This window comes from Castor canadensis, chromosome 17 (genome assembly GCF_047511655.1).
Source record: "Castor canadensis chromosome 17, mCasCan1.hap1v2, whole genome shotgun sequence".
Taxonomy (NCBI): Eukaryota; Metazoa; Chordata; class Mammalia; order Rodentia; family Castoridae; genus Castor; species Castor canadensis.
This window is the reverse complement of record NC_133402.1, coordinates 8,108,011-8,131,205: the sequence shown is the minus strand read 5'-3', so window position 1 is coordinate 8,131,205 and position 23,195 is coordinate 8,108,011. Positions and strand designations below refer to the sequence as shown.

At 40.5% G+C, this 23,195-nt stretch overlaps 1 protein-coding gene across 2 annotated transcripts in view; it reads left to right on the top strand.

Annotated features, from left to right (window-relative positions):
* Positions 1–23,195, top strand: part of Grin2a (glutamate ionotropic receptor NMDA type subunit 2A) — a 363,152-nt gene that overhangs the window by 281,722 nt on the left and 58,235 nt on the right. For both annotated transcript variants that reach the window (XM_074059492.1, XM_074059493.1), the window contains exons 7-11: positions 1,461–1,629; positions 1,741–1,894; positions 6,811–6,936; positions 10,522–10,751; positions 18,581–18,741. In XM_074059492.1, the coding sequence (XP_073915593.1) occupies positions 1,461–1,629; positions 1,741–1,894; positions 6,811–6,936; positions 10,522–10,751; positions 18,581–18,741 (840 nt within the window). The remainder of the gene's footprint in view (positions 1–1,460; positions 1,630–1,740; positions 1,895–6,810; positions 6,937–10,521; positions 10,752–18,580; positions 18,742–23,195) is intronic.

Here is a 23,195-nt window from a genome sequence, read left to right as displayed (position 1 = left end):
AGGACGGTGTAGTGAATGGTGAAAACAATTATTCAGGATACCCAGTCTGTGATCCTGAGATAAAGGCAATCATTGAAAAAAAGTATCATTTGCAACCCACATCAAATGCCAGAGTTAAATTGTCAACTGCCCATAATTATGGAATCTATACATATTATATATAAATTGTGCTTGATGTGTGTACTGTGTGTATCCAATTATATACATGAACTTACTAAATAATTTGGGGGAAATCCCAAAAATACAAGAAAGAAAAAAAATCCACCATTCCAAAATAGCTATGCTTAACATTTCCTTGTTTCTTCTATCCAGTTACTTGATAAGACTATTTGGAGTCATACGGCTGTGATTATTGATTATAACTCTGTGTCACCTACTTTTTTCATATGATGTGAAAAATTTTTTTTCTATTATGGTGTTGAATTTTCATAATCATAATTTTGGTGGTTAGTTAACATGCCAAGGTGTACATATGCCAAAAATGGAATATTCACACAACACACATATTTCATGGCATGCATGACTCAGAGATCATATTGAGCTAACGGGATGCCCCGGCCCTAGACGGAATCAAGTGGGTTGCCTTCCTACATAGGTGGTCTGGGTACTATTTCCTACTTGATTTGGGAAGACTAGTGTTTCCTTCATTTTATAGGAACTTAGAATGTGCATGAATGTCTTTTGAACAGACTTGGTCAGTGAGTAAAGCAGGGTGTCTGTACAAAGCAGTTGTGTAATCCTGGGAGACTATAAGATTGCCTGTAAGATAGCATCTATAGGACTAATAGAACTTTTTCCTGATCAAGGACACTGCCCTTCAAAAGTGTCACCTTTTATACTTCATGCCATGCAGACATGTCAGGAAAATGTTATGAATGTACCTCATGTGACAGGTGATTTTATCAAGAGAAGTCAGGTCCACAACCTCAGGCATAGGTAGAACTCAGGTCTCCCAACTCTTAGGTGTTTTCTAAGGACCCTCACTTCTTCTCTTTGCTTTCAAGACTTTGTAAGCATAGGTCTCAGTTGAGACTCTCACATGCATCTCTCTCCATTTTCCAAAAAGATTTTATGATTCAATTTAGATCAGATGACCAAACACTGGTGTAAAGAGGTTGTGTGTGCTATAAACTAAGCTATATACTAAGAGATACTAGCTCTCACCTGTTTAATGGGGGTAAGACAGTACCCAATTCAAAGAAATATCATGGAGGTGATGCCAGCAGTTAGTATACAGCACTTAGCAGAGTGCCTGATCAATAGTAATTGCTCAATGTTAGCTGTTTTCACGATAACTGCTATAATTAAGAATACTGTCTACTTCTGCTGTCATAGACCCACTGTGTGTCCTTAGAAAGCCACTTCCTCTTTATGAGTCTCAATGTCCCATCTGAAAAATAGAGACAAAGTGTGCAAATCTTCTAGTACTAACATTCTGTGCTTTGGGCTTTTCTTCATAGCAATTCAACGAATGAGGGGATGAATGTCAAGAAGTGTTGCAAGGGATTCTGCATCGATATCTTAAAGAAGCTCTCCAGGACCGTGAAGTTCACCTATGACCTCTACCTGGTGACCAATGGGAAGCATGGCAAAAAAGTGAACAATGTGTGGAATGGAATGATTGGTGAAGTAAGTTACCTTTTCACCCTACAGGCTCTCAGTCCAGCAGAGCCCCTCATCTCCCCAAGGGTGTTGACAAGGGTGAGTAAAGGTCCCCTTCTTTCTCTGCCTTGCATCCAGGTGGTCTATCAGCGGGCAGTCATGGCAGTGGGCTCTCTCACCATCAACGAGGAGCGTTCTGAAGTGGTGGACTTCTCTGTGCCCTTTGTGGAGACAGGAATCAGTGTGATGGTTTCAAGGAGCAATGGCACCGTGTCACCTTCTGCTTTTCTAGGTGTGTGAACTTCATGTGACTATTGCTTTCCCATCAGGAATTACAGGTGCTTTGCCTTGTTTTGCCAAATAAGAGGATCAGACTGAACCTTTAAAAATTTCTTAGCATAATTCCATTGTACAATGGGGTTTCATTGTGATATTTACATGCATATTATGTACTTGGAGCAAATTCACCTCACCTATATTACCCTTTCTTAACCACCCTCTTTCCTCCCCCTTCCTTAATTTTTGGTGCGTTTCATTGTGCCATTTTCATATCTCTATATAATCTGCTTCTATAATATTCATCCTCCATTACTCTCTTTCCCCCTTCCTGGTCACCCGCATTAGACACCCTTTTATAATCATGGCATATTTTTTAGGTATAGATATTCAGTTCTATTTGACCACACTCAGCATATTCCATTAGTATATTCATGCTACATTTGAGGTCTTTCAGTCCACCCTCCCCTCCCAGTTCACATCTTTCATTTATCTTTAATTTGGAAATTTCTGCTGAAAAATACTATCACATATTGAGAGACTGGTCTCGGCTCTGTAGAATGTAGATTAATAGATATATTGCTTAATGCTTTGAAAACATTAAAGAAACAAATAAACCTGTCTGCCCACAGTTAATTTAAACCAGCTCATAAGCCCTTACTCAGCATCTATACACTGATCCTCCAGCCCATGTAGAGTGACAGTTATTTATGTACTAGCAGTAAGAGGGAAAATAATGACTGCACATTGATGTGTGCCAGCCCTCTGATAAACAAAATAGAAATGTCTGAGGATATGAACTGATTTTAAATTAATGGAATCATATTTTAAACTGTGACCATCCTCTACAACAAATAGTTTGTAAAGCAGGAAACTCTTCTCACTCTCCTTTTAATCATGTCATAAATTTGTTTATATGAAAGTGTTGTTTTTTTCTTTGTCAAGGTAGAGTCATATTTTCTATCATCTGTTTTTCTTCAGCACTGAAATTTTATATGCTTTAGGTAGCCTGCTTTGAGTACTAGAAATTTCATTCAACATAGACAAGCACTATTAATTTCTTTCAGTGTTGTGTTGGCTATTATAAATATTTTAGTAGTTATCTTGTTGAAGATCATTAAATTCAGATATTAACTTCCCCTTGGAATTCCCATATAAATGGATTTGTCCACAATTTGGGAAGGCTAAGACAAATCTTAATCTCTAGGGAAAAACTGCATGAGATTGGGAACATGGTTTTTATTAAGGTCAACTCTATTTCTTATATTTTTCCAATGCAAAGAATTATTAATGAAAATTGCAAATAAGTATCAATTTGTGGACACCAGCTCCACACCCATGGTCTTTCTTTCCCACTGTCTTCATTTATATACAGTGCCAGCATCCAGTGAGACTTTTTGCTTCTTTCTCTTGAGTGAAATGTTGACTAACAGGGTTTTCGGATACTGCCTTACTCACAGAGACATATGGATTTACTATTTTCATTTCTGATAATCCAGTTAAGCTGTTGAAATCTTTGCCACTCACTGGATTTGATTTTGCACTCATTGCTTCAATTCTTGTAACCTTTGTTGGAGTAGTTTGGAGCTCAACAAATATACACCTCATTATATTTCTTTTGTCCCTTTGTCTGAAATGGATACCGATATCCATATCTTAATAAGGGAACCGTATTACTCCAGGGAAAAGACAACTAAGTGATACTGACAACACAGGCAAAAACTCAATGATTATTGGATGGACACTCCCTCTGTAGTATCTCTCAGTCATTCCCCCACCCCATTCTGTATATCAGACTCTTTGACAGAAAGCATTTCTACTGGAGGTTAACGACGGATTCAAAGAAGTGAGTTCATGCAACAAAAAAAAAAGTGTAAAGAAATTTGTTTATTTTCACAAATTGTCTCCGTATCTCCATAGTGAGCTAGAGAGAACGTTTTTCATTGGAGAGAAAAAATATCAATCAGCGTGTCTCGGAAAAATGGGTCGCTGATATTAAATCTGGCCTCAACCCAGTTTCTTTACATTTTTTAAAAATCTTACCTGCATCTGTCAGACATTTCCATAAAAAAGTCAAGTGTTTTGCCAAATTTAGCAATCACTCTCACTTTTCCTACTGTACCTTTAAAAAGAAAATGAAGTAGATTGTAGCAGGAGGAAACTATTTCCAAAGCTGTTTTTACACACTAAGCTTAATATTTTCCCTAGTCACTAAATTACAGCCTCGTTCGATTGATGGTGCACATCCTTATTTGCGGTCATTACTTGCAGGTTTTGAAAGTCATAATGAACGTGCTAAGCTACACGTTTTCCATTCACTTGGCTCAGTCATCCAGAAGAGCTAAAACACTCAAAATCTTCATTATTTCCTACCCTCGCAAACTCCATTAACTCACGCGCAGAGATTGCCGCTGAGCCTTTTGTGTTACAGTGTGTTTCTTTGAGGGCAGCGATGACGTGTCTTGCAATATTTCCACCCAGTTAATTCTAAAGACTTGCCAAGCAGATTGGATCCTTTGATCCAAAAACATGCAGACCCGGAGTCTCCTTGGTTGAAGTTTGTTCATGGGAAAATGTTGAATGTGTTTTAAGCCAATGAATGATGTAATCCAGAACTATTCAAAAATATTTCTGGGCCACTCTTTACACTGCTTCCTCATGGTTTTCATCATGGTGGTATGAATTTGTGTGTGTGTGTGTGTGTGTGTGTGTGTCTAGTTTCTGAAAATAGCAATTCTTCAGGACAGATTATTATCTACTAAAATGAGAATATGCAGCAGAATCCATTGGTCCCTGTGCCATGATCACAAGTCAAGGACAAATGATGTAACTGCCAAGTGAGAAAATGTCTGGGATCAGCTGTTTGCGTGGCTCCCGTCTAGTTTTTTGAACAGTGTGTTAGTGATTAGGATGTATCTGCCATAGGAAGTATGCAACAGGTTTACAAATTCTGACACGTGAGCCAAAAAAAGTCAGTAAGGGTTTTCCCTGATTTTCATAATATTATGAAAATAATACTATTATAAAATAATAATTCTTCCTATGGAGGAAAGGGGAGTTACCAGATTTATAAGTGTGCATTTATTAAGCCAGGGCGCTTTTTTCAGTACCACGGACAGCACACCATCCTTACCATTTTTGGACAGCTAGTCCCTTGACTATATGGTGTGTGTGCAGGGCTCAAGGCACAGTATCAGCTCATGCATTCAGCACAGTGAACCTCCTCTGGTAAGACACACCGTGTCATTATTATACCCGACTTGGACAATAGGCGACTCTATTTTTGAATATTAAATACCTTTGATCTCCTAATTATTCATTGTCTATCCTCCTTTTTTGGGTATATCTCATTTCCCACTTGTGATAATTTCAGAGCGTAATACTGTTTATTACTCAAGCTAAATTAAGATAAATTTCAGTTATAGTCCCATCGATTTCTTGGCACTCATCTTGTATTACGTCAAGTTACACTATTGCCTGTTGCTTTTTAACATATGTCTGCTATGAAAATTATATTGCATTGGCCTAGTTTGTTTTAAATTATCTATTGTCATTGCAGCTTCAGGCATATCAGTTCCTTGCTAGACATTAAGATTATAGAATTGGAGTTTGTGATGACGTCTAGCTGTGTTAGGTGGTCACAGACTCGAATGAGAAGGTGGCCTGCAGTCAGCTAAATTGTTCATTCTCATTATGGTTCTTTATTATTATGGGCTCCATGTAAACAATTTATAAATAATAAAATGTTTACTATTCAAGAAGCATTGTTGCATTATCATGTTTTACCCTCAGAACGTGTTTGCTTATGAGGAAAAGAACTTCAAGTTCATTGTTGTCAACAGACAGTTCCTTCCCAATGATTCAATCAAACAGAGATATACTTATTTTTGACATTTTAACCTCTGCTGATTTTCTGGCAAATCTATATCATAGGTGGACTAAACGAGGGATGGGGCATGGCTAAAGTTGTGGAGTGCCTGCCTAGCAAGTGCAAGACCCTAAATTCAAACCCCAATATAACAAAAAATGGATAAACTAGCTTCAATCAGCTGATTGTCATATCCTTAATCAAGATGCTAACCTATTTTACCTTCCTAGAGTAGTATCAGACTCTTGTAACTTGGCCCTGACTTCTGAGACATGGCCCTCCCACCTAGGTTACTTGGAAATCAACTGGTGATGATGACTTGTAGGAGAAATAACCATCTACTCATTTATTACTTGATCATCTCTACTGTATAGGTGATGCCTTGTCATTGAACCATCATGTGAACATGATGTCCTCAAATGACTTTTAATTGCATTTAAGCTTGCTACTCACATAAGTAAGATTTGAAGACTGTAGAGAGCTCATCTGTCTGCAGTAGAAGGTGGCAGGTTGTGACCTTCCAATATTCTTGTCAACCCCACTATTTTATAATCCTTTTTAACTAGTTATAATTCCTCTTTACTTCTGCAATCCTCCACACATCGTTCTGCCAGGATGTAAAAATACAGATGAAAGTAAAATTCAAAGCTAGGCCAATTTGCAGACACCTTATGGCTAACTATTTGGGTCTAGTCCATTTCTCCCCAGCTTTTGTTCTCTGAATAGTTCTATAATTATACGGGGCCCTGTTTATTTGCATACCAACTTTCTCCCCTCATCTTATCATTCTTCTTTTCCATATTATCCCTGACCTAATTTATAAAATGTCATATGCTTTTTTCTATTTTTATCATATTACATGCAGCCTTATAAAATACCTCAACTATTTTGTAGAATAAAGAATGGTTTAAATGTATGAATAAAAAATGACCAGCTTCTTTAGAATGATCAGATTTGGATTACAGCGAGTTTCTTGGTGAGCCTGCAAATGGAGATCCAGGCTTCCTGCTGGAGGTGAGCAAAAGGTAACCGACTATCTGTTCCTCTTGTCTGTTTCTCCACAGAACCATTCAGCGCCTCTGTCTGGGTGATGATGTTTGTGATGCTACTTATTGTCTCAGCCATAGCTGTTTTTGTCTTTGAATACTTCAGTCCTGTTGGATACAACAGAAACTTAGCTAAAGGGAAAGGTAAGGAAACCTTCCTAAGCACAATTCAAAGTTGATGCTATTTTATTATCCTACATTGCCTTGGTAAACCATCATATGACTGGTGTTGACTCACTGATATGACTTAAGATGCCAGACAAGTAATGATTTATTTACTTCAACTCAAAACAAAAGATAAAATGAAAAGGAGCACTTTAATCTTCTTATAGCTTGAAATCAATAGTGATTAAAGGAAAACCATTGATATTCAATTTGTGAGAAAGCATATTTGAAGGCTTTCTGGCAATTAATTTAAAATATATGTCAAAATAACTATTAAAATCATAAGTCTCAATTTCAGTTTATGCAAAGAAAATGGCCTTATAAATCTAGTTTAAGAACACTCTTTCAAAGTTCTCTTTCATATTTGCATTCATTTGATAATAAATAGAACTATAAAATGGTATCCTTCCCCAAAGACTTACTTTTCATTTTGATAGTGCTGACCTTAGTGCACTCTATTTGAAAAAAGATCAATTGGTGGATCAAAAATTGAATTGGGAGATATTCATTGGCTATAATTCCTTAAAAGACACCCATGGAGCCAATGTTGATAAATTATTACATCATTTTGAGTGGATTTTCCTTAATGCACAACATCTTCTAAGTGGACATTATCAGAAAAATAGCACACCGTGTCTCTTTCCTGAGAATAACAGAATGTGGTAGAGGATAGGAGACCTTGAGGTTGGAGATGCAGCTCAGTAGTAGAAGGCTTACCTTGCATGTACAAGACCCTGAGTTCCATCACCAGTATTAGGCAAAAAAAAAAAAAAAAAAAGATCTTGAAGTTTCAAACACCCCCAAGACAGAACACTTTAATTCAACACACAGTCTTTTCACTTCGAAAATCCAATATTGAAACAGTCAACAGGTCATGGAAATCCATTATGAACTCAGTTTCATTGAAGTCCTCCCAGGTCTTAAGTGTAGAAGTGTGGTTATTACTGTGTAAACCATCTCCAGTCAACCAAAGAGTAAAAATGTCATAAATGATCATGCTGTGTTTAAGTGGGAGATTTCCTGTCTTCAATGAAAGAGCAATGCAACTACACATTAAAGAGCTTTCCAACAGAATAGAAATGGAGGCAGTTTTCTGTGAATGGTCATACTGCAGTGAAAGCGATCTTTAAATGTTTACAGTCAGAGTTTGTGCTGCTGTGAAAGCATACATTTATCAAGTGGGTTCTTAGGTACCCACACTCTGCTTGTGAAGGTAATAAGCTGAATCACATACAGATTTCCTGACCCTAAGAGATCTTAAGATTTAGTTGTGGAGAAACCATGTAAATACGTAAATGAATGATCACAGTGTAATAATTTTCAAGAAGAAGAGGAGAAAAATATCAGAGTGATGTGTGTGGTAAGGCTGGCCTGCCACTTAGATAAGATGTTAAAATAGGGAAGGATGTTTGGAAGCAATGACAGTAAGCTGAGACCTAAAGGAGAAGATTTTAGCCATGTGAAAAACAGAGGAAAACATGCCAGGAACAGTAAACACAAAGGCCTGGAGCTAGAGCCCATCCTGACATGTTCAAGAAAGAGGAAAGATAGACAGTGAGTGAGTGAATGATTGAGTGAGTGAGTGAATGAGGGGTGAACGAGTGAGTGGGTAAGTGAGTGAGTGAACAAATGAGTGAGTGAGTGACTGGCTGACTGAGTAGTGAGTGAGTGAGATGGGAAATAGGAGAGGAAGTGAAGGGATAAGCAGTTGATGCAGTAAACAAGCATTTCAAATTTTCTTCAAAACACCACGAAGAGTCAGGATTAGCAACTGTATACAATGTGAAAATATTGCTGTTTACCAAGATTATGGGTGGGCACAGCCACAGTGGAACCAAAGAGATCAGTGAAGAAAGTGTCACAGTTTTCTAAGAAAAAGGATTACAGTGGTTTGGACTTGGTTGAGGGCAATGAAGATGGAGCTAAGTGGTTGCATTTAAGATATGTCATGGAGAGTAAAAAAGATGCAAGACCATCATGTGCAATAATTTCTCCCTTGGCTGAAGCACACACTGGTGACTCTTGCCAGGAAGTGACTATCATCAGGAAAGGTATCCAGCACATAAATGCTGCAGCTCCCCCAATATGCATGGGACAACCACAGGGACCCTCAGGAAACAATAGCTCTTGTTTCTTTGTGTGAAATGGCTTTGTTATATTCTGCTGCATTTTATGGGGTAAGTTATAAGGCCCAGTGATTGCATCCTTAAATCAGGAAATTCCCAAAAGTGCTAGATAGATCCATTTTACCTATCTATCTGATCCCACATAGCTGTCACTTCTGATCAACATGCGTATCTAATAAAATCAAGTAGTTCATGGAGTTAACTGGATTAACTCTTTTTTCTTTTCCTTAAGAGTTGCCAGACTCTAGGGAATACACCAAGGAGCTCATCAAACTAGGCAAAGAGAATCAGGGAAGATTGAAAATGATAGAATTAATCATTCTCTTTAATGCATTGTATCATGGACGTTGCAAGTGTGTGGAGCCTGAATTTGGCTTCAAATGGAGGAAGCTTGCTTTTCTTAGGCTTACTGCCCAGGACTGCATAACTTCTATCAGTCTGAATTCACTCTGCCCCTTTATTAATTGCCCACTTTGCTTGCATTGCCAATGGAAATCCCAGTACATCATTTTTTCATATCTTCATTTACTTAAATGACATATAAAAATTAACCTTCCCCTAAAAGAAGACCTTTTCTTTTTCTTCTGTCGAAATGAGAGCATCAATTGATTTTCCCCGTGCAAAACAAAGACTTGCAAACCCAACGTGCATGCGTGTTTTACAGTCTGCCTGGGCCACATCCCAATAAACGTTTGCATTTTGTCCTGGCTCTTTAGCTAAGCTGTCACAAGGAACATTTAAGAATCTTAAAAGAGAAACATTGCTGTTGCAAGGATACACAGGGACAGAAAAATGTGCTGTGAGATCACAGTTCATTTTCCATGACCCTGCAATGAAATGTCTTCCATCTGTGAAGTGCTGAAAGAATTAAGCTCTATTGTTCTGTTTCTTAATGTCTCCATTTGGAAAAAGTTTTGGTTTGGTTAAATTCCTATATCATGCATACTTTACATCTGAATTTGAACAGGAGCAATTGGTAGGGAGAATCAAATTAGAATACCAGACATCAGTCCTGCTGAATTGCGTGGTTCTTGGAGGATAACATACAATGAATTCTGAAGCACCCCTCCACTTTTTTTTATTTTACAGGTTTTTGTCAGGCTTTCTTTACATTTATTGAGGAGATTGCTTTCCCCAAATAGAAACCAAATCCATATTTGAAGCAGGTCATTACACTGCTTCTCATTCAACCCCCCATTTTGCATAACCATTTTCTTTTTTAAAAGGAAACATGGCAAAATCTAGTTAGGTAGGAATGTGAGAAGAATGCTAATTTTTAAAGATAATGGAAGTAAACTGTGGCTATGGTTCTAGGAAAAGGATAGGACACAGCCATGACTTGGTTCCATCTTCTGGCACCCTTCAGTGCTGCCAGTAGCCATCATATAGTTATCATCCTTTTGAGCAAGTACTGAGAATGTCCTTTTGTCGTTTGCAGCACCCCATGGGCCTTCTTTTACAATCGGGAAAGCGATATGGCTCCTCTGGGGCCTGGTGTTCAACAACTCTGTGCCTGTCCAGAATCCTAAAGGCACAACCAGCAAGATCATGGTGTCTGTATGGGCTTTCTTTGCTGTCATCTTCCTCGCCAGTTACACAGCCAATCTGGCTGCCTTCATGATCCAGGAGGAATTTGTGGACCAAGTGACTGGCCTCAGTGACAAAAAGGTAAAGTCACCTTCTTTTCACTGTCTGAAGGTTGGTATTATCTGCTCTCTCCTCAGAAAAGACTAATTCAGGCACCTGTCATCCCAACCTATCCACTTTAAAGCTCAAAGCCCAATTGTATATTTCTAAAAATTGTGTATTTCTAAAAAATTGTATATTTCTTAAAAAGTTTAGGAACAGAACCTTAAGCTTAGCTCTCATGTATCTAACAGATTCAGGATCTAATTTGGAATCAGTTTCACCACATGGTCACTTCTTACGTTGAGATGATTTCCTGAGGATGCTTAGGTAAACGATGCATGACTAAGAGCACCCTGTAGCTGAGGTCAGCTGGCCTGAACACACCTGGGGTGAAGGGACACACTAGGCTGTAGGAACCTCTTAGCTCTGTGACCTTGGATGAGTCTTCTGTATACTCATACCTTGGATTCCTCAGGTATAGCATGAAAAAAGTCACCTGCAAGTACTACCCAGAAACAAGATTATTCCACAGCCTTTCTTCACTGTGTAGCCAAGTCAGCCTCATCAGGAACATTCCTGACCCTCCTGAAATGTCTTCAAGGGACTTGGGAAGAGCAGAGAGGACCCGTCTTCTCGGACACACTCAGTGCATGCCATGTCAGTAAGACTGGTGGGATAACACCTGCTCTTGCCCTTCTCCACTGAATCATAGCGAGGGCTGCAGGCTTTGAGTGGCTATTCAGAAAAGCACGTGGAGGAAGAAAAGAGGTAAACTGGGTGCATTCTCCTACTCAAATTTTAGTTCAGGAGACAAATCCTGACTTGCTAAACTCAGCAGTGCTGAGACTGCAGCCCGGCAGAGATTTTCTGTCTGGTGTGCATGAGGATAATTTGTCTCTTTATAAAACTTCCCTGTCCTATCTAGTTGACATAAGTCTGCATATATCCTTTTGGCATTCATCAACAAACTGCTGAATAGAAAATCAGTCCATGAAAAAGACTTTGCAGCTTATCCACGGCATACAAAGAGGTAAACAGAGCTTTGGGTACACGAGAGGTAGAGGTTAAAGATGGGGTCACCTTCACAAAGGTGACACATGAGTGGTTGGCCTGTCTTGGAGGGTTCCCCCCGACAGCTGGAGTCAGTACCTCTACTTACCGTGGCGCACAATGCCTTTATTATCCAATCACTTCCTACATGTTGTCCCCTTCTTGTTACCAAAGCTCCCTCTCTTTCCACAAGTTCATTTCCATTCCAGTGTCTTTGGGCTTCCTATGTCCTCTGCCTTGAATGTTTTGTCCCCAGTCTTTTTATGACTGTTTCCTCCTTGAATTTCAGGTTTGGGGGAAAATTCCTGTCCCTCAGATGTCTTTCTTAGCTACCTGAGTGAACTTGGCAGACTGGGGTAGGGCTCTGGAGGAACTTAAGTTTTAATAGGAAGAAATAAACAATATACAAGTAAGTATCAGGCAAGAATACATGTTAGAAGGGAGATAAAACTGGTCAGACTGAACTGGCTCTGGGGCTTGGGGAGGTGCTCTTCAGAGTTCTCTGGAACTTAGAAGGCATCCAATATTTACCTGAGTGAAGAAATGTGTGATGTGTTGGACACAGGCACTGCCACTTGGGTCTCCTGGGACTCTTCCTGTCCTGTGTTCCCTGCCCACAAAGGCTCCCACCAGTGACCATCAGGATTATTACCTGTGGGTATTGCAATTGTAGATGTGTCAGAATTTAAGTCTCCCTTGTCTTTGTGGTCACCTGTAACCAGTGTGACAAGGTCAAAAGCCCAGCAGCACCCTTGCTTTTCAGTAAGACAAACAGGGAGGCACCATTGATTCTCTAGAGCTCCCAACCGAATCAGGCAGAGACTGAGAATTGGCCTTGTCAGCCATTAGACACTTGGTGGCTTCTTCTCCTTCTTTAATTCTCCCTCTCCCCCTCCCATTTGTTGGTTTCTCCTGGAGCACTTCATTCATAAATCATGTTCACCAAAACGTTGGCTCATGGTTGGATTCTGAAGATCCTATCTAAAGCACATGGTATCCATGAATTGCCAAAGCATTGCATTCAGAGCCAGAAAAGTTGGATTCCTGGTTCCTGCCTGCCATGACCAGCTGCACCATGCATCCTCACCATGCCCACTCATTCTTCTCTTTGAATCTGGTAGTTATAGTTGTGGAGAGTACCAAAGAAAACTACAACCAGACATGGTGGCTCACATCTATAATCCCAGTTACACAGAAGGTGGAGATGGGAGGGTCACAGTTTGAGGCCAGCCTGGGCAAAAGTTAGCAAGATCATGTCTCAAAAAACAAGCTGAGTATGGTGTTCCACACCTACAATCCCAGTTAGGTGGCAGGTGGAGGCAGGAAGATCACAGTCTAAGATCCACCTGGGCAAAAAGAGTGATAGTCTAGCTGAAAAATAAACTAAAGCAAAAAGGGCTGGAGACATGGCTCAAGTGGTAGAGTGCCTGCTAGCAAGTGTAAGGCCCTGAGTTCAAAACCCACTACACACCAAAGAACAAACAAAAAAAAAACTGCGTATGTGAATGTACCTTGTACCCTAAACATCCTCTACAGACACAATGTGCTGTTCTGCAACTCCATTATGTTATGATTTCAAAAATACAATTCCTAGAAGAAGTAATTTGAAATTCCACAGAAGTGGTGAGAGACCCGAGTCTTGGATGGGAGGATTTTTCAAGGAAGCAGTCAGTAACATATTTTGCTTTTTGTTGTAATTTTTTAAAGCCAAAGAGAAAAAATTCCCTTGCTTCATAACTTGGGATCTAAATAATATGACCAGTTGTGAAAAAACTAAATTAGTAGCACTAATAATTTGACTGACCTTCTGTGATTTGGGAAGAGCCAGTAAGATATCATAACCTCATGGGACACAGCTCAGTTTCTATGCTCAGAGCATTAAAGGCAAGCTGATAGCTCTTTTAATTAAATGTTTGATGCAATTAGATAAACAGCAAAATTCTTAGAGTAAATAAACTAAATGCTCCTAGGAGATTAATGTTAGATACACTAAGAAAGTTTGCAAAATACAAGTCTATGATGAATCAGCTTATTTTAGTATTGTACACCATGGTTGTGTTTGGTTTTGCGTTTTGTTTGTTTGTTAACCATGAGTACCTGAGTAACCACTCAGGTTTATAAAACTTTTAAACCATCAGTATTTGGTGTGAAAGATGCTCAAATGAACTTAGGCTTGAATTATGAAAGTGAACTTGCAGGAGAAACTCTCCTAGAAATTATTCACGGAAAGTTGAGTTCCAGAATGCTGGGAATCACTGTGACAGAGAGATCTGTCTAGAAGGCAGACTCATGTGGTGAGAAGACCGACATCATGTTTGGGGTCAAATGGACCAGCATTGAAATCCTGACCTTGCCATATGAAGGTCATGTGGCTTTCCAAATGTCAACATCACACAGCTTGGTTTGGTAATAAAGGAAGACACTAATACCGTTCTGGCAAGGTGGATATGAGGATCAGAAATAAACACCCCTGGCACAGGGAAGACGATCCCGTCATGTTGTTTCCTCCTTCTCACTTCCTCCTGCATTCTTCTCTCCCTCCTCCTCTACCTCTTCTCATTGCCACTATCACTGCCTGAGTTACCTGTTCCAGTTCTGGGGCTTGCAGTGGTATTGCACTGAGTTGGTTTTCTGTGGCAGCTAATGGAGGAGATTCAGGAGACTTTCTTTGATAGGTGAGCCAGGGCATGTGTTCTCAGAGTCATGTCACCTCCAGGGACTGTGACCTGTGCTCCTGGGTGGCTCCAGGCTAGACAGGGAGGCCTCTGACCCAACCCTCCCTCTACTGAAGGCTATGCCTGTTTTATGCTCCATCAAGAAGCCTGTGATGCTTTCACCACCCAAGGTTGTACTAGAAACGTGAGCTCCAGTTGGCAGGGTTCCACATTTAAACCCAGAAGACAGACTTCTAGTGCTAGGGCCACAAGAAGAAGGCAAGGTGAAGACATGCCTTGGTTCAGGGTGATAGTTCCCTGGCAATTTTACTTCCTAGCCCTGCGTCTCTACCTCCTCCATTATAAGTGTTTACTGTGACGTCTTATTCACTATGGATGAATAGAAAAAAATTAGGAAATGAGCCTGTGCTCTCCACACTGGAGACTGGCTCCATTATTTGGCTGAAGCTACTCTGGGCGATGGCAGGTTACCAAGAGTGTCACCTGTTGTTTCAAAGGTTATCCACCATGTAAGAGAGAGAAACTGACTCTCAGAGAGCTTAAAGGGCTACCCAGAATGCTGCATTTCCCAGTGGGAGAGGAGAAGCTGGCTTTGGCTGGTCTGAGTCCCAGGCAGGGAGAGTCAGGAACAACTGTGGAAGCCTGGAGATGGGAGGAGCTCCCCTGACTCTGGGCTCTGGGATCTTGCTAAGGGCGGGAAGACCTCTACCACCCCTTCCTTTGCTAAAGCTGTATTTGTTTCTTTCTGCTTACATTTGGAACTCATGGGGAGAAAGTCCCACAAAAATCATTCCTGTAGGAATTATAGCATGTCTTTGCTGTAAACCTGGATGTAAGCGATCCTGGCCCCTAACTTTAATTAATTAATTAATTAAAATTTTGGTGGTACCAGAATTAGATCTCAGGACCTCATACTTGCTAGGCAGGTGCTCTAGTGCTTGAGCCATGTCTCAGTCCTTTTGCTTTAGTAATTTTTCAGATAGAGTGTTGCACTTTTGCTCAGGCCAGCTTCAGAACATGGTCCTCCCACCTCTGCCTCCCAAGTAGCTGGGATTACAGATGTGAACTACTGTGCTGGCCCTCAGTCCCTAACTTTTTATACTGTAGTCCATGATTCCTCAGTGAGCCATGAGTTAATTTAGGGGTTATGATCATTAAAAAGAGATTAAATATAGTAGATAACATGAGAGTGTATCTCATGTGGAAAGAATGAGTATTGTGAAGTTTCCTGTTTGGGGTGTGTGTGTGTGTGTGTGTGTGGTGTATTGTGAATCATGCTTTAAAAGTTTGACAGTCTTTGATCTGGTAGAACAAGTTCCTGGATCTTGGGGCTGGTCTGAATTTTGGAGGGGGGGACTATCCCTGTCAGAGAAGGGTGGAGACCCTCACAGAGCCCATGGCTCTGTCTCTGTCACTGTGCAAATCAGAGACAAGGAAGAAAGTCAATCTTAAAAGAGCCATGCTGCTCCTGCAACAGATGGGGAGTGAAGTGGAGGGCGTTTAGTCAAATAGGCCATCTCCATGTCTCTGGAGACTGGGAACGGCTGCACAACAGCTAGATTTATGAGCAACGCCATTACTGCTGCTCCCCCAGAGCAGGCACCCCATGCAAATGAGCCTGCACTGCGCTATCTCTGCTGGGGGTGAGCCAGGGTGCTGCTCAGCAGGGTGACTACAGACAGCATTTTGCTGCACACACATCACACAATACACAGACACACACAACACACAGAGACATACAACACACATCACAAACCACACAGACACACAACACATTCATATGCACACACAGACACACACAACATACACAGACATGCAACCCAACACACACAGACATACATCACACAACACACAGACACACACAACACACATATCACACAACACACACAACACATTCAGATGCACACACAGACACACAACACACAGAGACACACAACACATACATCACACAATGCACAGACACACAACACATACACACAGACACATAACACATACAGATACACACAGCACACACAACATATGCATAGACACAATACATAGAAACAAAGCACATACACAGACACACACAGACATACCCACAGCACACATAGAGACAACACACACATAACACACAACACATATGACACAGACACACAATACACATGACCATACAACATACACAGGCATAAACACACACACACCACACAGACACAAACACAACACACAGACATACAACACACAACCATAGACACACACAGCACACATAACATACACAACACATGTAACACAGACACACAGATAGACACAGACCCACAACACACACACAGACATATAACACACAGACACACACACATATAGCAACACACACACACTCCCGACAGCAGGTGTGCCCCAGCCGGAGGAGCTCAGTAGACAATGGAGACCACTTCTCCCAAATCCAGCTCTGACTACTTATTAGGCAACAGCATGGCTAATTTAGGGAAAACGATTTTCCACTGGAAATTTTAATTAACAGTGAAATGAAGTGTGAGTCTGGAAACAAGAATAATGTTTCTGGTTGGATTGACTCTTGGGTAAACTTGGACACTTTCTCCAGACATCCTGCTAGAGTTGGAGTTGGAGAGACCTCTGCCTTGTGGTCCTGGTTCTCACTCCTGCTGGCTGGGGATTCTCATCCTCCTGGGGTCTCCAGGTCTTCATCTTCTCCTCCCTCTCTTCCTCCCTCCCTCCCTTCCTTCCTTCCTTTCTTCCTTCCTTCCTTCTCACAGGGTCTTGCTATGTAACCTAGGCTGGTTTCTAACTCTCAATCCTCCTGCCTCAACCTCCCAAGTGCTGGGATTACAGAATGGTGTGCACCACCATACCCAGTTCTTCTAGGTCCTTGTCTTGGACCAAGAAGAGTCACTAGCAATGGTGTTGAAGGGATGATAGCCAGGGTTTGGACTATCTAGATTTGAATTCTAGGCCACTACTTGATAGTGTGACCTTAAATAGGTCATATAACCTCTCTGAGCTTCAGTTTCCTCATTGCCTCTAAGATTTGATATATGGCAAGATCATTGTGAGTATTAAATGAGCTTACACTAGTAAAGTTTTTGGCACAGTCCCTGTCCCAACTAAATTCTAAACAAGTGTCAGCAATCATCACTACTGCTTAGTAGTTCCAGAATTTCACATTCCATAGAAAAATGCAGCTCAGGTTACTTTTTCTACCTTCAATGACAATAAAAACAAAAACTAATAAAAGCCATCCCAGTTATATGACAAATGTTAGGATTTTAGTTCTTCTCAGAAACCTACAAGGGAAGTACTGGTATGATCCCTGCTGTACAGGTGGAAGAGACGGAGGCAGTGTAAAGTGAACTTGTCTCAGGTCCCATAGTTTGGAAGTGATAGAATCCAAGCTTGCACTCATTAACTCTTGCCTGGACCACCTCTAGGTTTAGTTCTCTTGACTTCTGATTGGGTGAGTCACCTGAAATGTCCAAACTGTGGCAGCCAGTGGCAGCCAGTTGATCAGAGAAGACTCCCAGAACCTGCCTTGATGGAGGCTCAAGAGCCAGGCGAGACCTGGGCATTCCAGAAAGCCATGGCAGTAGGGACTTCAGCTCACAAATGTTCTTGGGGTTTGTCATATGCCAGGCATTGGGCCCAGGGTAAGTTAATCAATCAATGTCACCTCTATGAATGAACAAATGAGTGGGTGGAGGATGAATGAACGGTAGCCTACAGTCATTTTCTGGGTAAGGAGTTGAGAGCTCAGAGTGACTGGTGGACATCACGGAAAACTTCATCATATAGTACATAAATGAGCTTCATTCCAGCTCAGTCAGCATTTCCTGAGCATTGACTGTGTACCCAGCCCCACACTAGTCTCTATAATGCTACAGAAAAACTTAACCCAGTCAGTGACTATCGAGCAACCAGCCAAGCCCTGTAATGGGAACTGGTGATCAGTGGAGAAAAACATAAGACGTTGTTTCCACCCATCTGGGGCTCACAAGCCAACAGAAGATGAGATTAAATACAAAGAAAGCACAAAGATAAATGTTTTGTTTTCCTGTACTGACACGTGTGTGTTTAGCTCCTGTCACTTGACGAAATGACCACTAAGCTAACTTCGTCCTCTCCTCGTTTTCTGCTGCTTTTCCCTTTCTCTCTCAGTTTCAGAGACCTCATGACTACTCTCCACCTTTCCGATTTGGGACAGTGCCTAACGGAAGTACAGAAAGAAACATCCGGAATAACTATCCCTACATGCACCAATACATGACCAAGTTTAACCAGAAGGGAGTAGAAGATGCCTTGGTCAGCTTGAAAACGGGGTAAGAACGGTCCTTCCTTTTTCTCTGCAGGCCTGCCAGCTGATAAGCATGCAGAAATTGACTCTCTGCATGCCTTGATGCTTATCTGCACTGCTGTCTATTTTCTGGAGAGCCACTGCAGGTCAGATGGACCCCAGCAGAGGGCTGGGCATTTTGTTAATCTGATGGGCATCATAGACTTCCTTCCCAGTTGTGTTCAGAAAAGGCAAATCCAGGACACTCTGAAATGCAAACAGAGGGGTTTCTTATACTGATAAAGAAGTTGAGATCCAACTCCAGGGGATATTTTAGCCAAATAGAAAGATCTAAGAAGGTTGAGAGTTTAAAGAAGTGAAAGCAAAGACTTTTATCAGATTTTAGGTAGGAGTTTCTTTTCTTTTTTTTTTTTTTTGACGGGGTGGGGGCACACCTTGATGTGAAAACTAATCATGTAATGTTGTTGAAGGAGGCTAAGGGTGTAGCTCAGTGGAGAGCATTTGCTTAGCACACAGGAGGTCCTGAATTTCATTCTGTCACTGGAAATAAAAATAACAATAAGGAAGAAAGAAATTAAGGAGAGGAAAACAATGAGAACACAAATCATTTCCTTAAAGGTACAGAGAGAGTTCTTGTCTTCTTGCTGGCATTGCGGAGAATAGTGAAGCATGGATTTGATCAATGAAGCTGTAAAAAAAGAATGCAGCAGTCAGAAGTTCAAGCTTTCAAGAAACTGTGACTGACTCCACTATTCACTGTGTGACCTCCTGTGATAGTTATTTAATCATCCTTAGCCTCATGCATAAAATAGGAGCACTAATAGGACCTAATGCATAAGATCTTTGTGATGATTCAGAAAGCAGACTTGATGGAAAGTATTTTGGGTAATGTCTGGCACAAAGACCTAATTGTTGTTGTCATTTGTTGAAAAGGTTAAGTTCTATTTCATGGATCTTCAAGAAGTTAGGGATGTGTGAAATGCAATTTAGAAAGGATTCCATTAAAAATGATTTCATTTTAAATGAAGGAGCTGTTTAATGAGAGAAGTTTTGATTATCCAGAAAATTAACTTTTGTGGGGATTTTTGTTGTCAGGGATTCCTGAGCCAGACCCGTGACTGCAGGTACTTTCTTCACCAGCTTACTCACTTCTTCCTCCTGCTGCTTGCTTTGCCTGGTTGGGGATCAAGGCACCCCTCTAATCCATCAAGCCCAGATCTCTGCATAATTCCCCAGGAATTTTTGTTGGGAGCATTCTATCCTTCCACCTCTTCTTTGTAATCTCTTTGGTATCTCGGCAGGAGCAGGGAGAACATTTATCTAGAAGTTGAACCCAGGACTTCAGCCAAAACTCATTCACACAGTGCTCATTCTGCCTTGGAATTGTATTTTAATTTTGCAGCGCAGGGGATCGAACTCAGAGCTTTACACATGCTAGGCAAGCACTCTACCACTGAACTAGATTCCCAGACCCTGGAATGATTTTTTAACTTTTAAATTAAAGCATAACAATAGTGCAAAAAATTTAAACATTGAGTATACTACTTGGTGACCTGCACAAATTTCCAATCTGGATTATTAATCTCCAGAAACACCCTCCCCACTCTCTTCCAGTCACTGTCTTCTACCAACATTCTCACTTTTAAAGTCAAAGGTTCTTTTTACCCTAATTTTTTTAACATCCAAATTAAAACATTCCTCTTGTTTTCTTTTTTTGTCTGACTTCTTTTACTCAACATTCTGTGAGATTGTTGCATGGAATTCCAGTCCTGTCATCCTCCTTGCTGTCTACAATTTCATGGTTGGAATCTACCTCTTCCTAATCTTGAGCACTTGAGTAATGTACTGGTTCTGATTACCAGGGATGGTGCTTCTAAGGGCATTCTGTGACTTGTGACTTCTGTTGCACCAGTAAGTACATTTCCTTGGTATACTCTTAAGACTGGAATTGCTGGCCATTGAGCGTGCATAGATTCAACTTTAGTAGATGCCAGAAAAGACGGACTTGTGATAGCTTTCCAGCTGAACCATGGGTAAGGGTTTTGTGTGGTTTTTGTCTGTGTCCACTGGCTCTTTTCTTTTAATCCACATCTATAGCTTTGCTGTGGAAAGCTCATGAACACAGTGTGGATGACAGTGGTTGGAAACAATCGTTGAAGACTGCTTGGCTCTCTCTCATTCATCCACCAATCACTCATGCTCAAAATGGCTTGTTTCCTTTCTTTTTCAATTTTTTCTATCTATAGTACAAAAAAAAAAAAAAGAGGGATTGGAGTCGGGAACCATCCCTGGCTATAAATTGCTTTCTGGAACCCATATAATAATTATGACATCCATCTTAGAAGACTTGGGCAGATGGTGGTTCACTAGACACTCACTTCCCTTGTGGTGGTTGCTTCCACTGTTACTTTAAACTCAGAAGCTAGAGCTAAAGGGGTATGAGTCCTTTAAGAAATAACACGACACTCTTAGGGGCGAGAGCATAGCAGTAGTTCAGGCTGGACATTCAGCGTGAATAGAATTAATGTTGGCTGAAGCCACATGCATGTTTAACAAGGTCCCTGGTTAATTATTTAAATAAATTAAATTAAAATCTGAACAGATAATGCATCTGTATGTTCCAAAATCATAAAGCATATGAAGAGATGAACAGAAGGGTCTTCTTTCCACATTGATCCTCACCTGCCTAGAATCTCCCCCATAGTAACCACATTTCCTCTACCCCTCCAGCATCTTCTTCCAGATCTTTCTATATCAACGCATAGTCTTTCATTGTGTAAGGGAGCCATGCTGTGTTTAGTCGGTCCCCACTAGTGGACATTTTAGGTTAATGCCAGTATTTTGCTATTATAAACTATACTGCAATAAATATCACGCATAGGTATATAATGTAATGTGAAATAAATTTCTTGAAATAGGGAGGCAAGACGATACAGGATTGTAATTTTGAAAAATACTGACAAATTTCCTTCCAAAGGAAACTCATATTTACACCATCATTGTATGAGGTTGCTCTTTTCCCCAAAGTCTTTGCCAACATAGTGTGTCATTAGCCTTCAAAACCTTTGTGAAGATAATAGGTTAAAAAGTGCTAACGTATATTTCAATTTGCACTTGTTTTGTTATCAATGAATTTTGACAATATTTTCATACATAATTAAGAATTGCCTATAATTCCTTTTTAATAAACTTTCATTAATTTTTCTATTGGTCTTTTTCTTGTTGATTTATATATTAGAGGGATGATCTTTTTATTTGTAGTGTGATTGCAAATTTTTTCCCTAGGGCTTTTTTTTTTGGTGACACTGGGGTTTGAACTTGGGGCTTCACACTTGCAAAGTAGGCTCTCTATATAGCTTGAGCCACACTCCAGTCCCTTTTGCTCTGGTTATTTTGGAGATGTGGTTTTGGTTTCCTGAACTATTTGCCTGGGCTGACCTTAAACCACATTCCTCCTAAGTAGTTAGAATTACAGGCAGGAGCCACTGGTGCCCAGCTTTCCCAGTTTTGTTTTGTTTTAATTGTTATTGTTTGCTTTTTTGAGCCAATGGAAGATATTTCTTCCATGCAGATTTGACTTTTCTAGTCATATATATCAATCATTTTTATGGCTTTTGGATTTTGAGCTGTAATGCAAAAGTCTTTTTCCATTCAAATTGCAGAACAATTCTCTCCTGTTTTCCTCTGTTTTGCTGGCTATTTATTATTTATTGATTTCGTTGAGACAGAATTTTGTTTTCTAATCCAGGGTTCCCTAGAACTTGCTATGTAGTCCAGGCTAGACTCTAACTTACTATCCTCCTGCTTCTACCTCCTAAGTGCTGAGATTACAGACATGTATCACCATTCCCAGTTTACATTTTTAATATTTGCAGTTTTTCTTGGTGTGATCTGAGTTCAGCTCTTAGATGATTATGAAAAATGATACCCTGGAACTGAACAAAACCTGACCAACTCTCTGTTTTGGTCATGTCATCACATCAACCCACTGCCAACTCTTTGCCTTTTAAGTATCTACCCCACCAGACTTAGAGGTCTCCTTTTCGCCTCACATTTCTTATTTCCTTTTCAAAAATTTCGTTAATGAAATACAGTACTTTTTAAGGAATAATAGTAATAAAGCAAACTCCTCAGGTATCTGCCACCTGGCTTAAAAAAATAGTCATTGTCCTTCTTTAGCATATACAGCATCCCTAGAAAATTCCATTTGTCCAGAAGGTAGCAGGAGGTGCCCCATCTGCTCCTGAACTGTTGAACTTGAGAACATCACTTTGTACTGTCCCCAACACCCTAGAGTAGAGTAAGGCTTGACCTAGACCATCAGGACAAGTAGCTCAGCTGCTGACAGTGTCACCTGCTTCTCAGGGAAGCCATGTGGATCTACGCCAAGGCCAATGCATTATGGTTGTAATTTTCTGGAAGCGCCTTAAGAACAGAGGAGTTTTGGATTGTGGTCTAGTGAAAGTTCCAGCTAGGTTT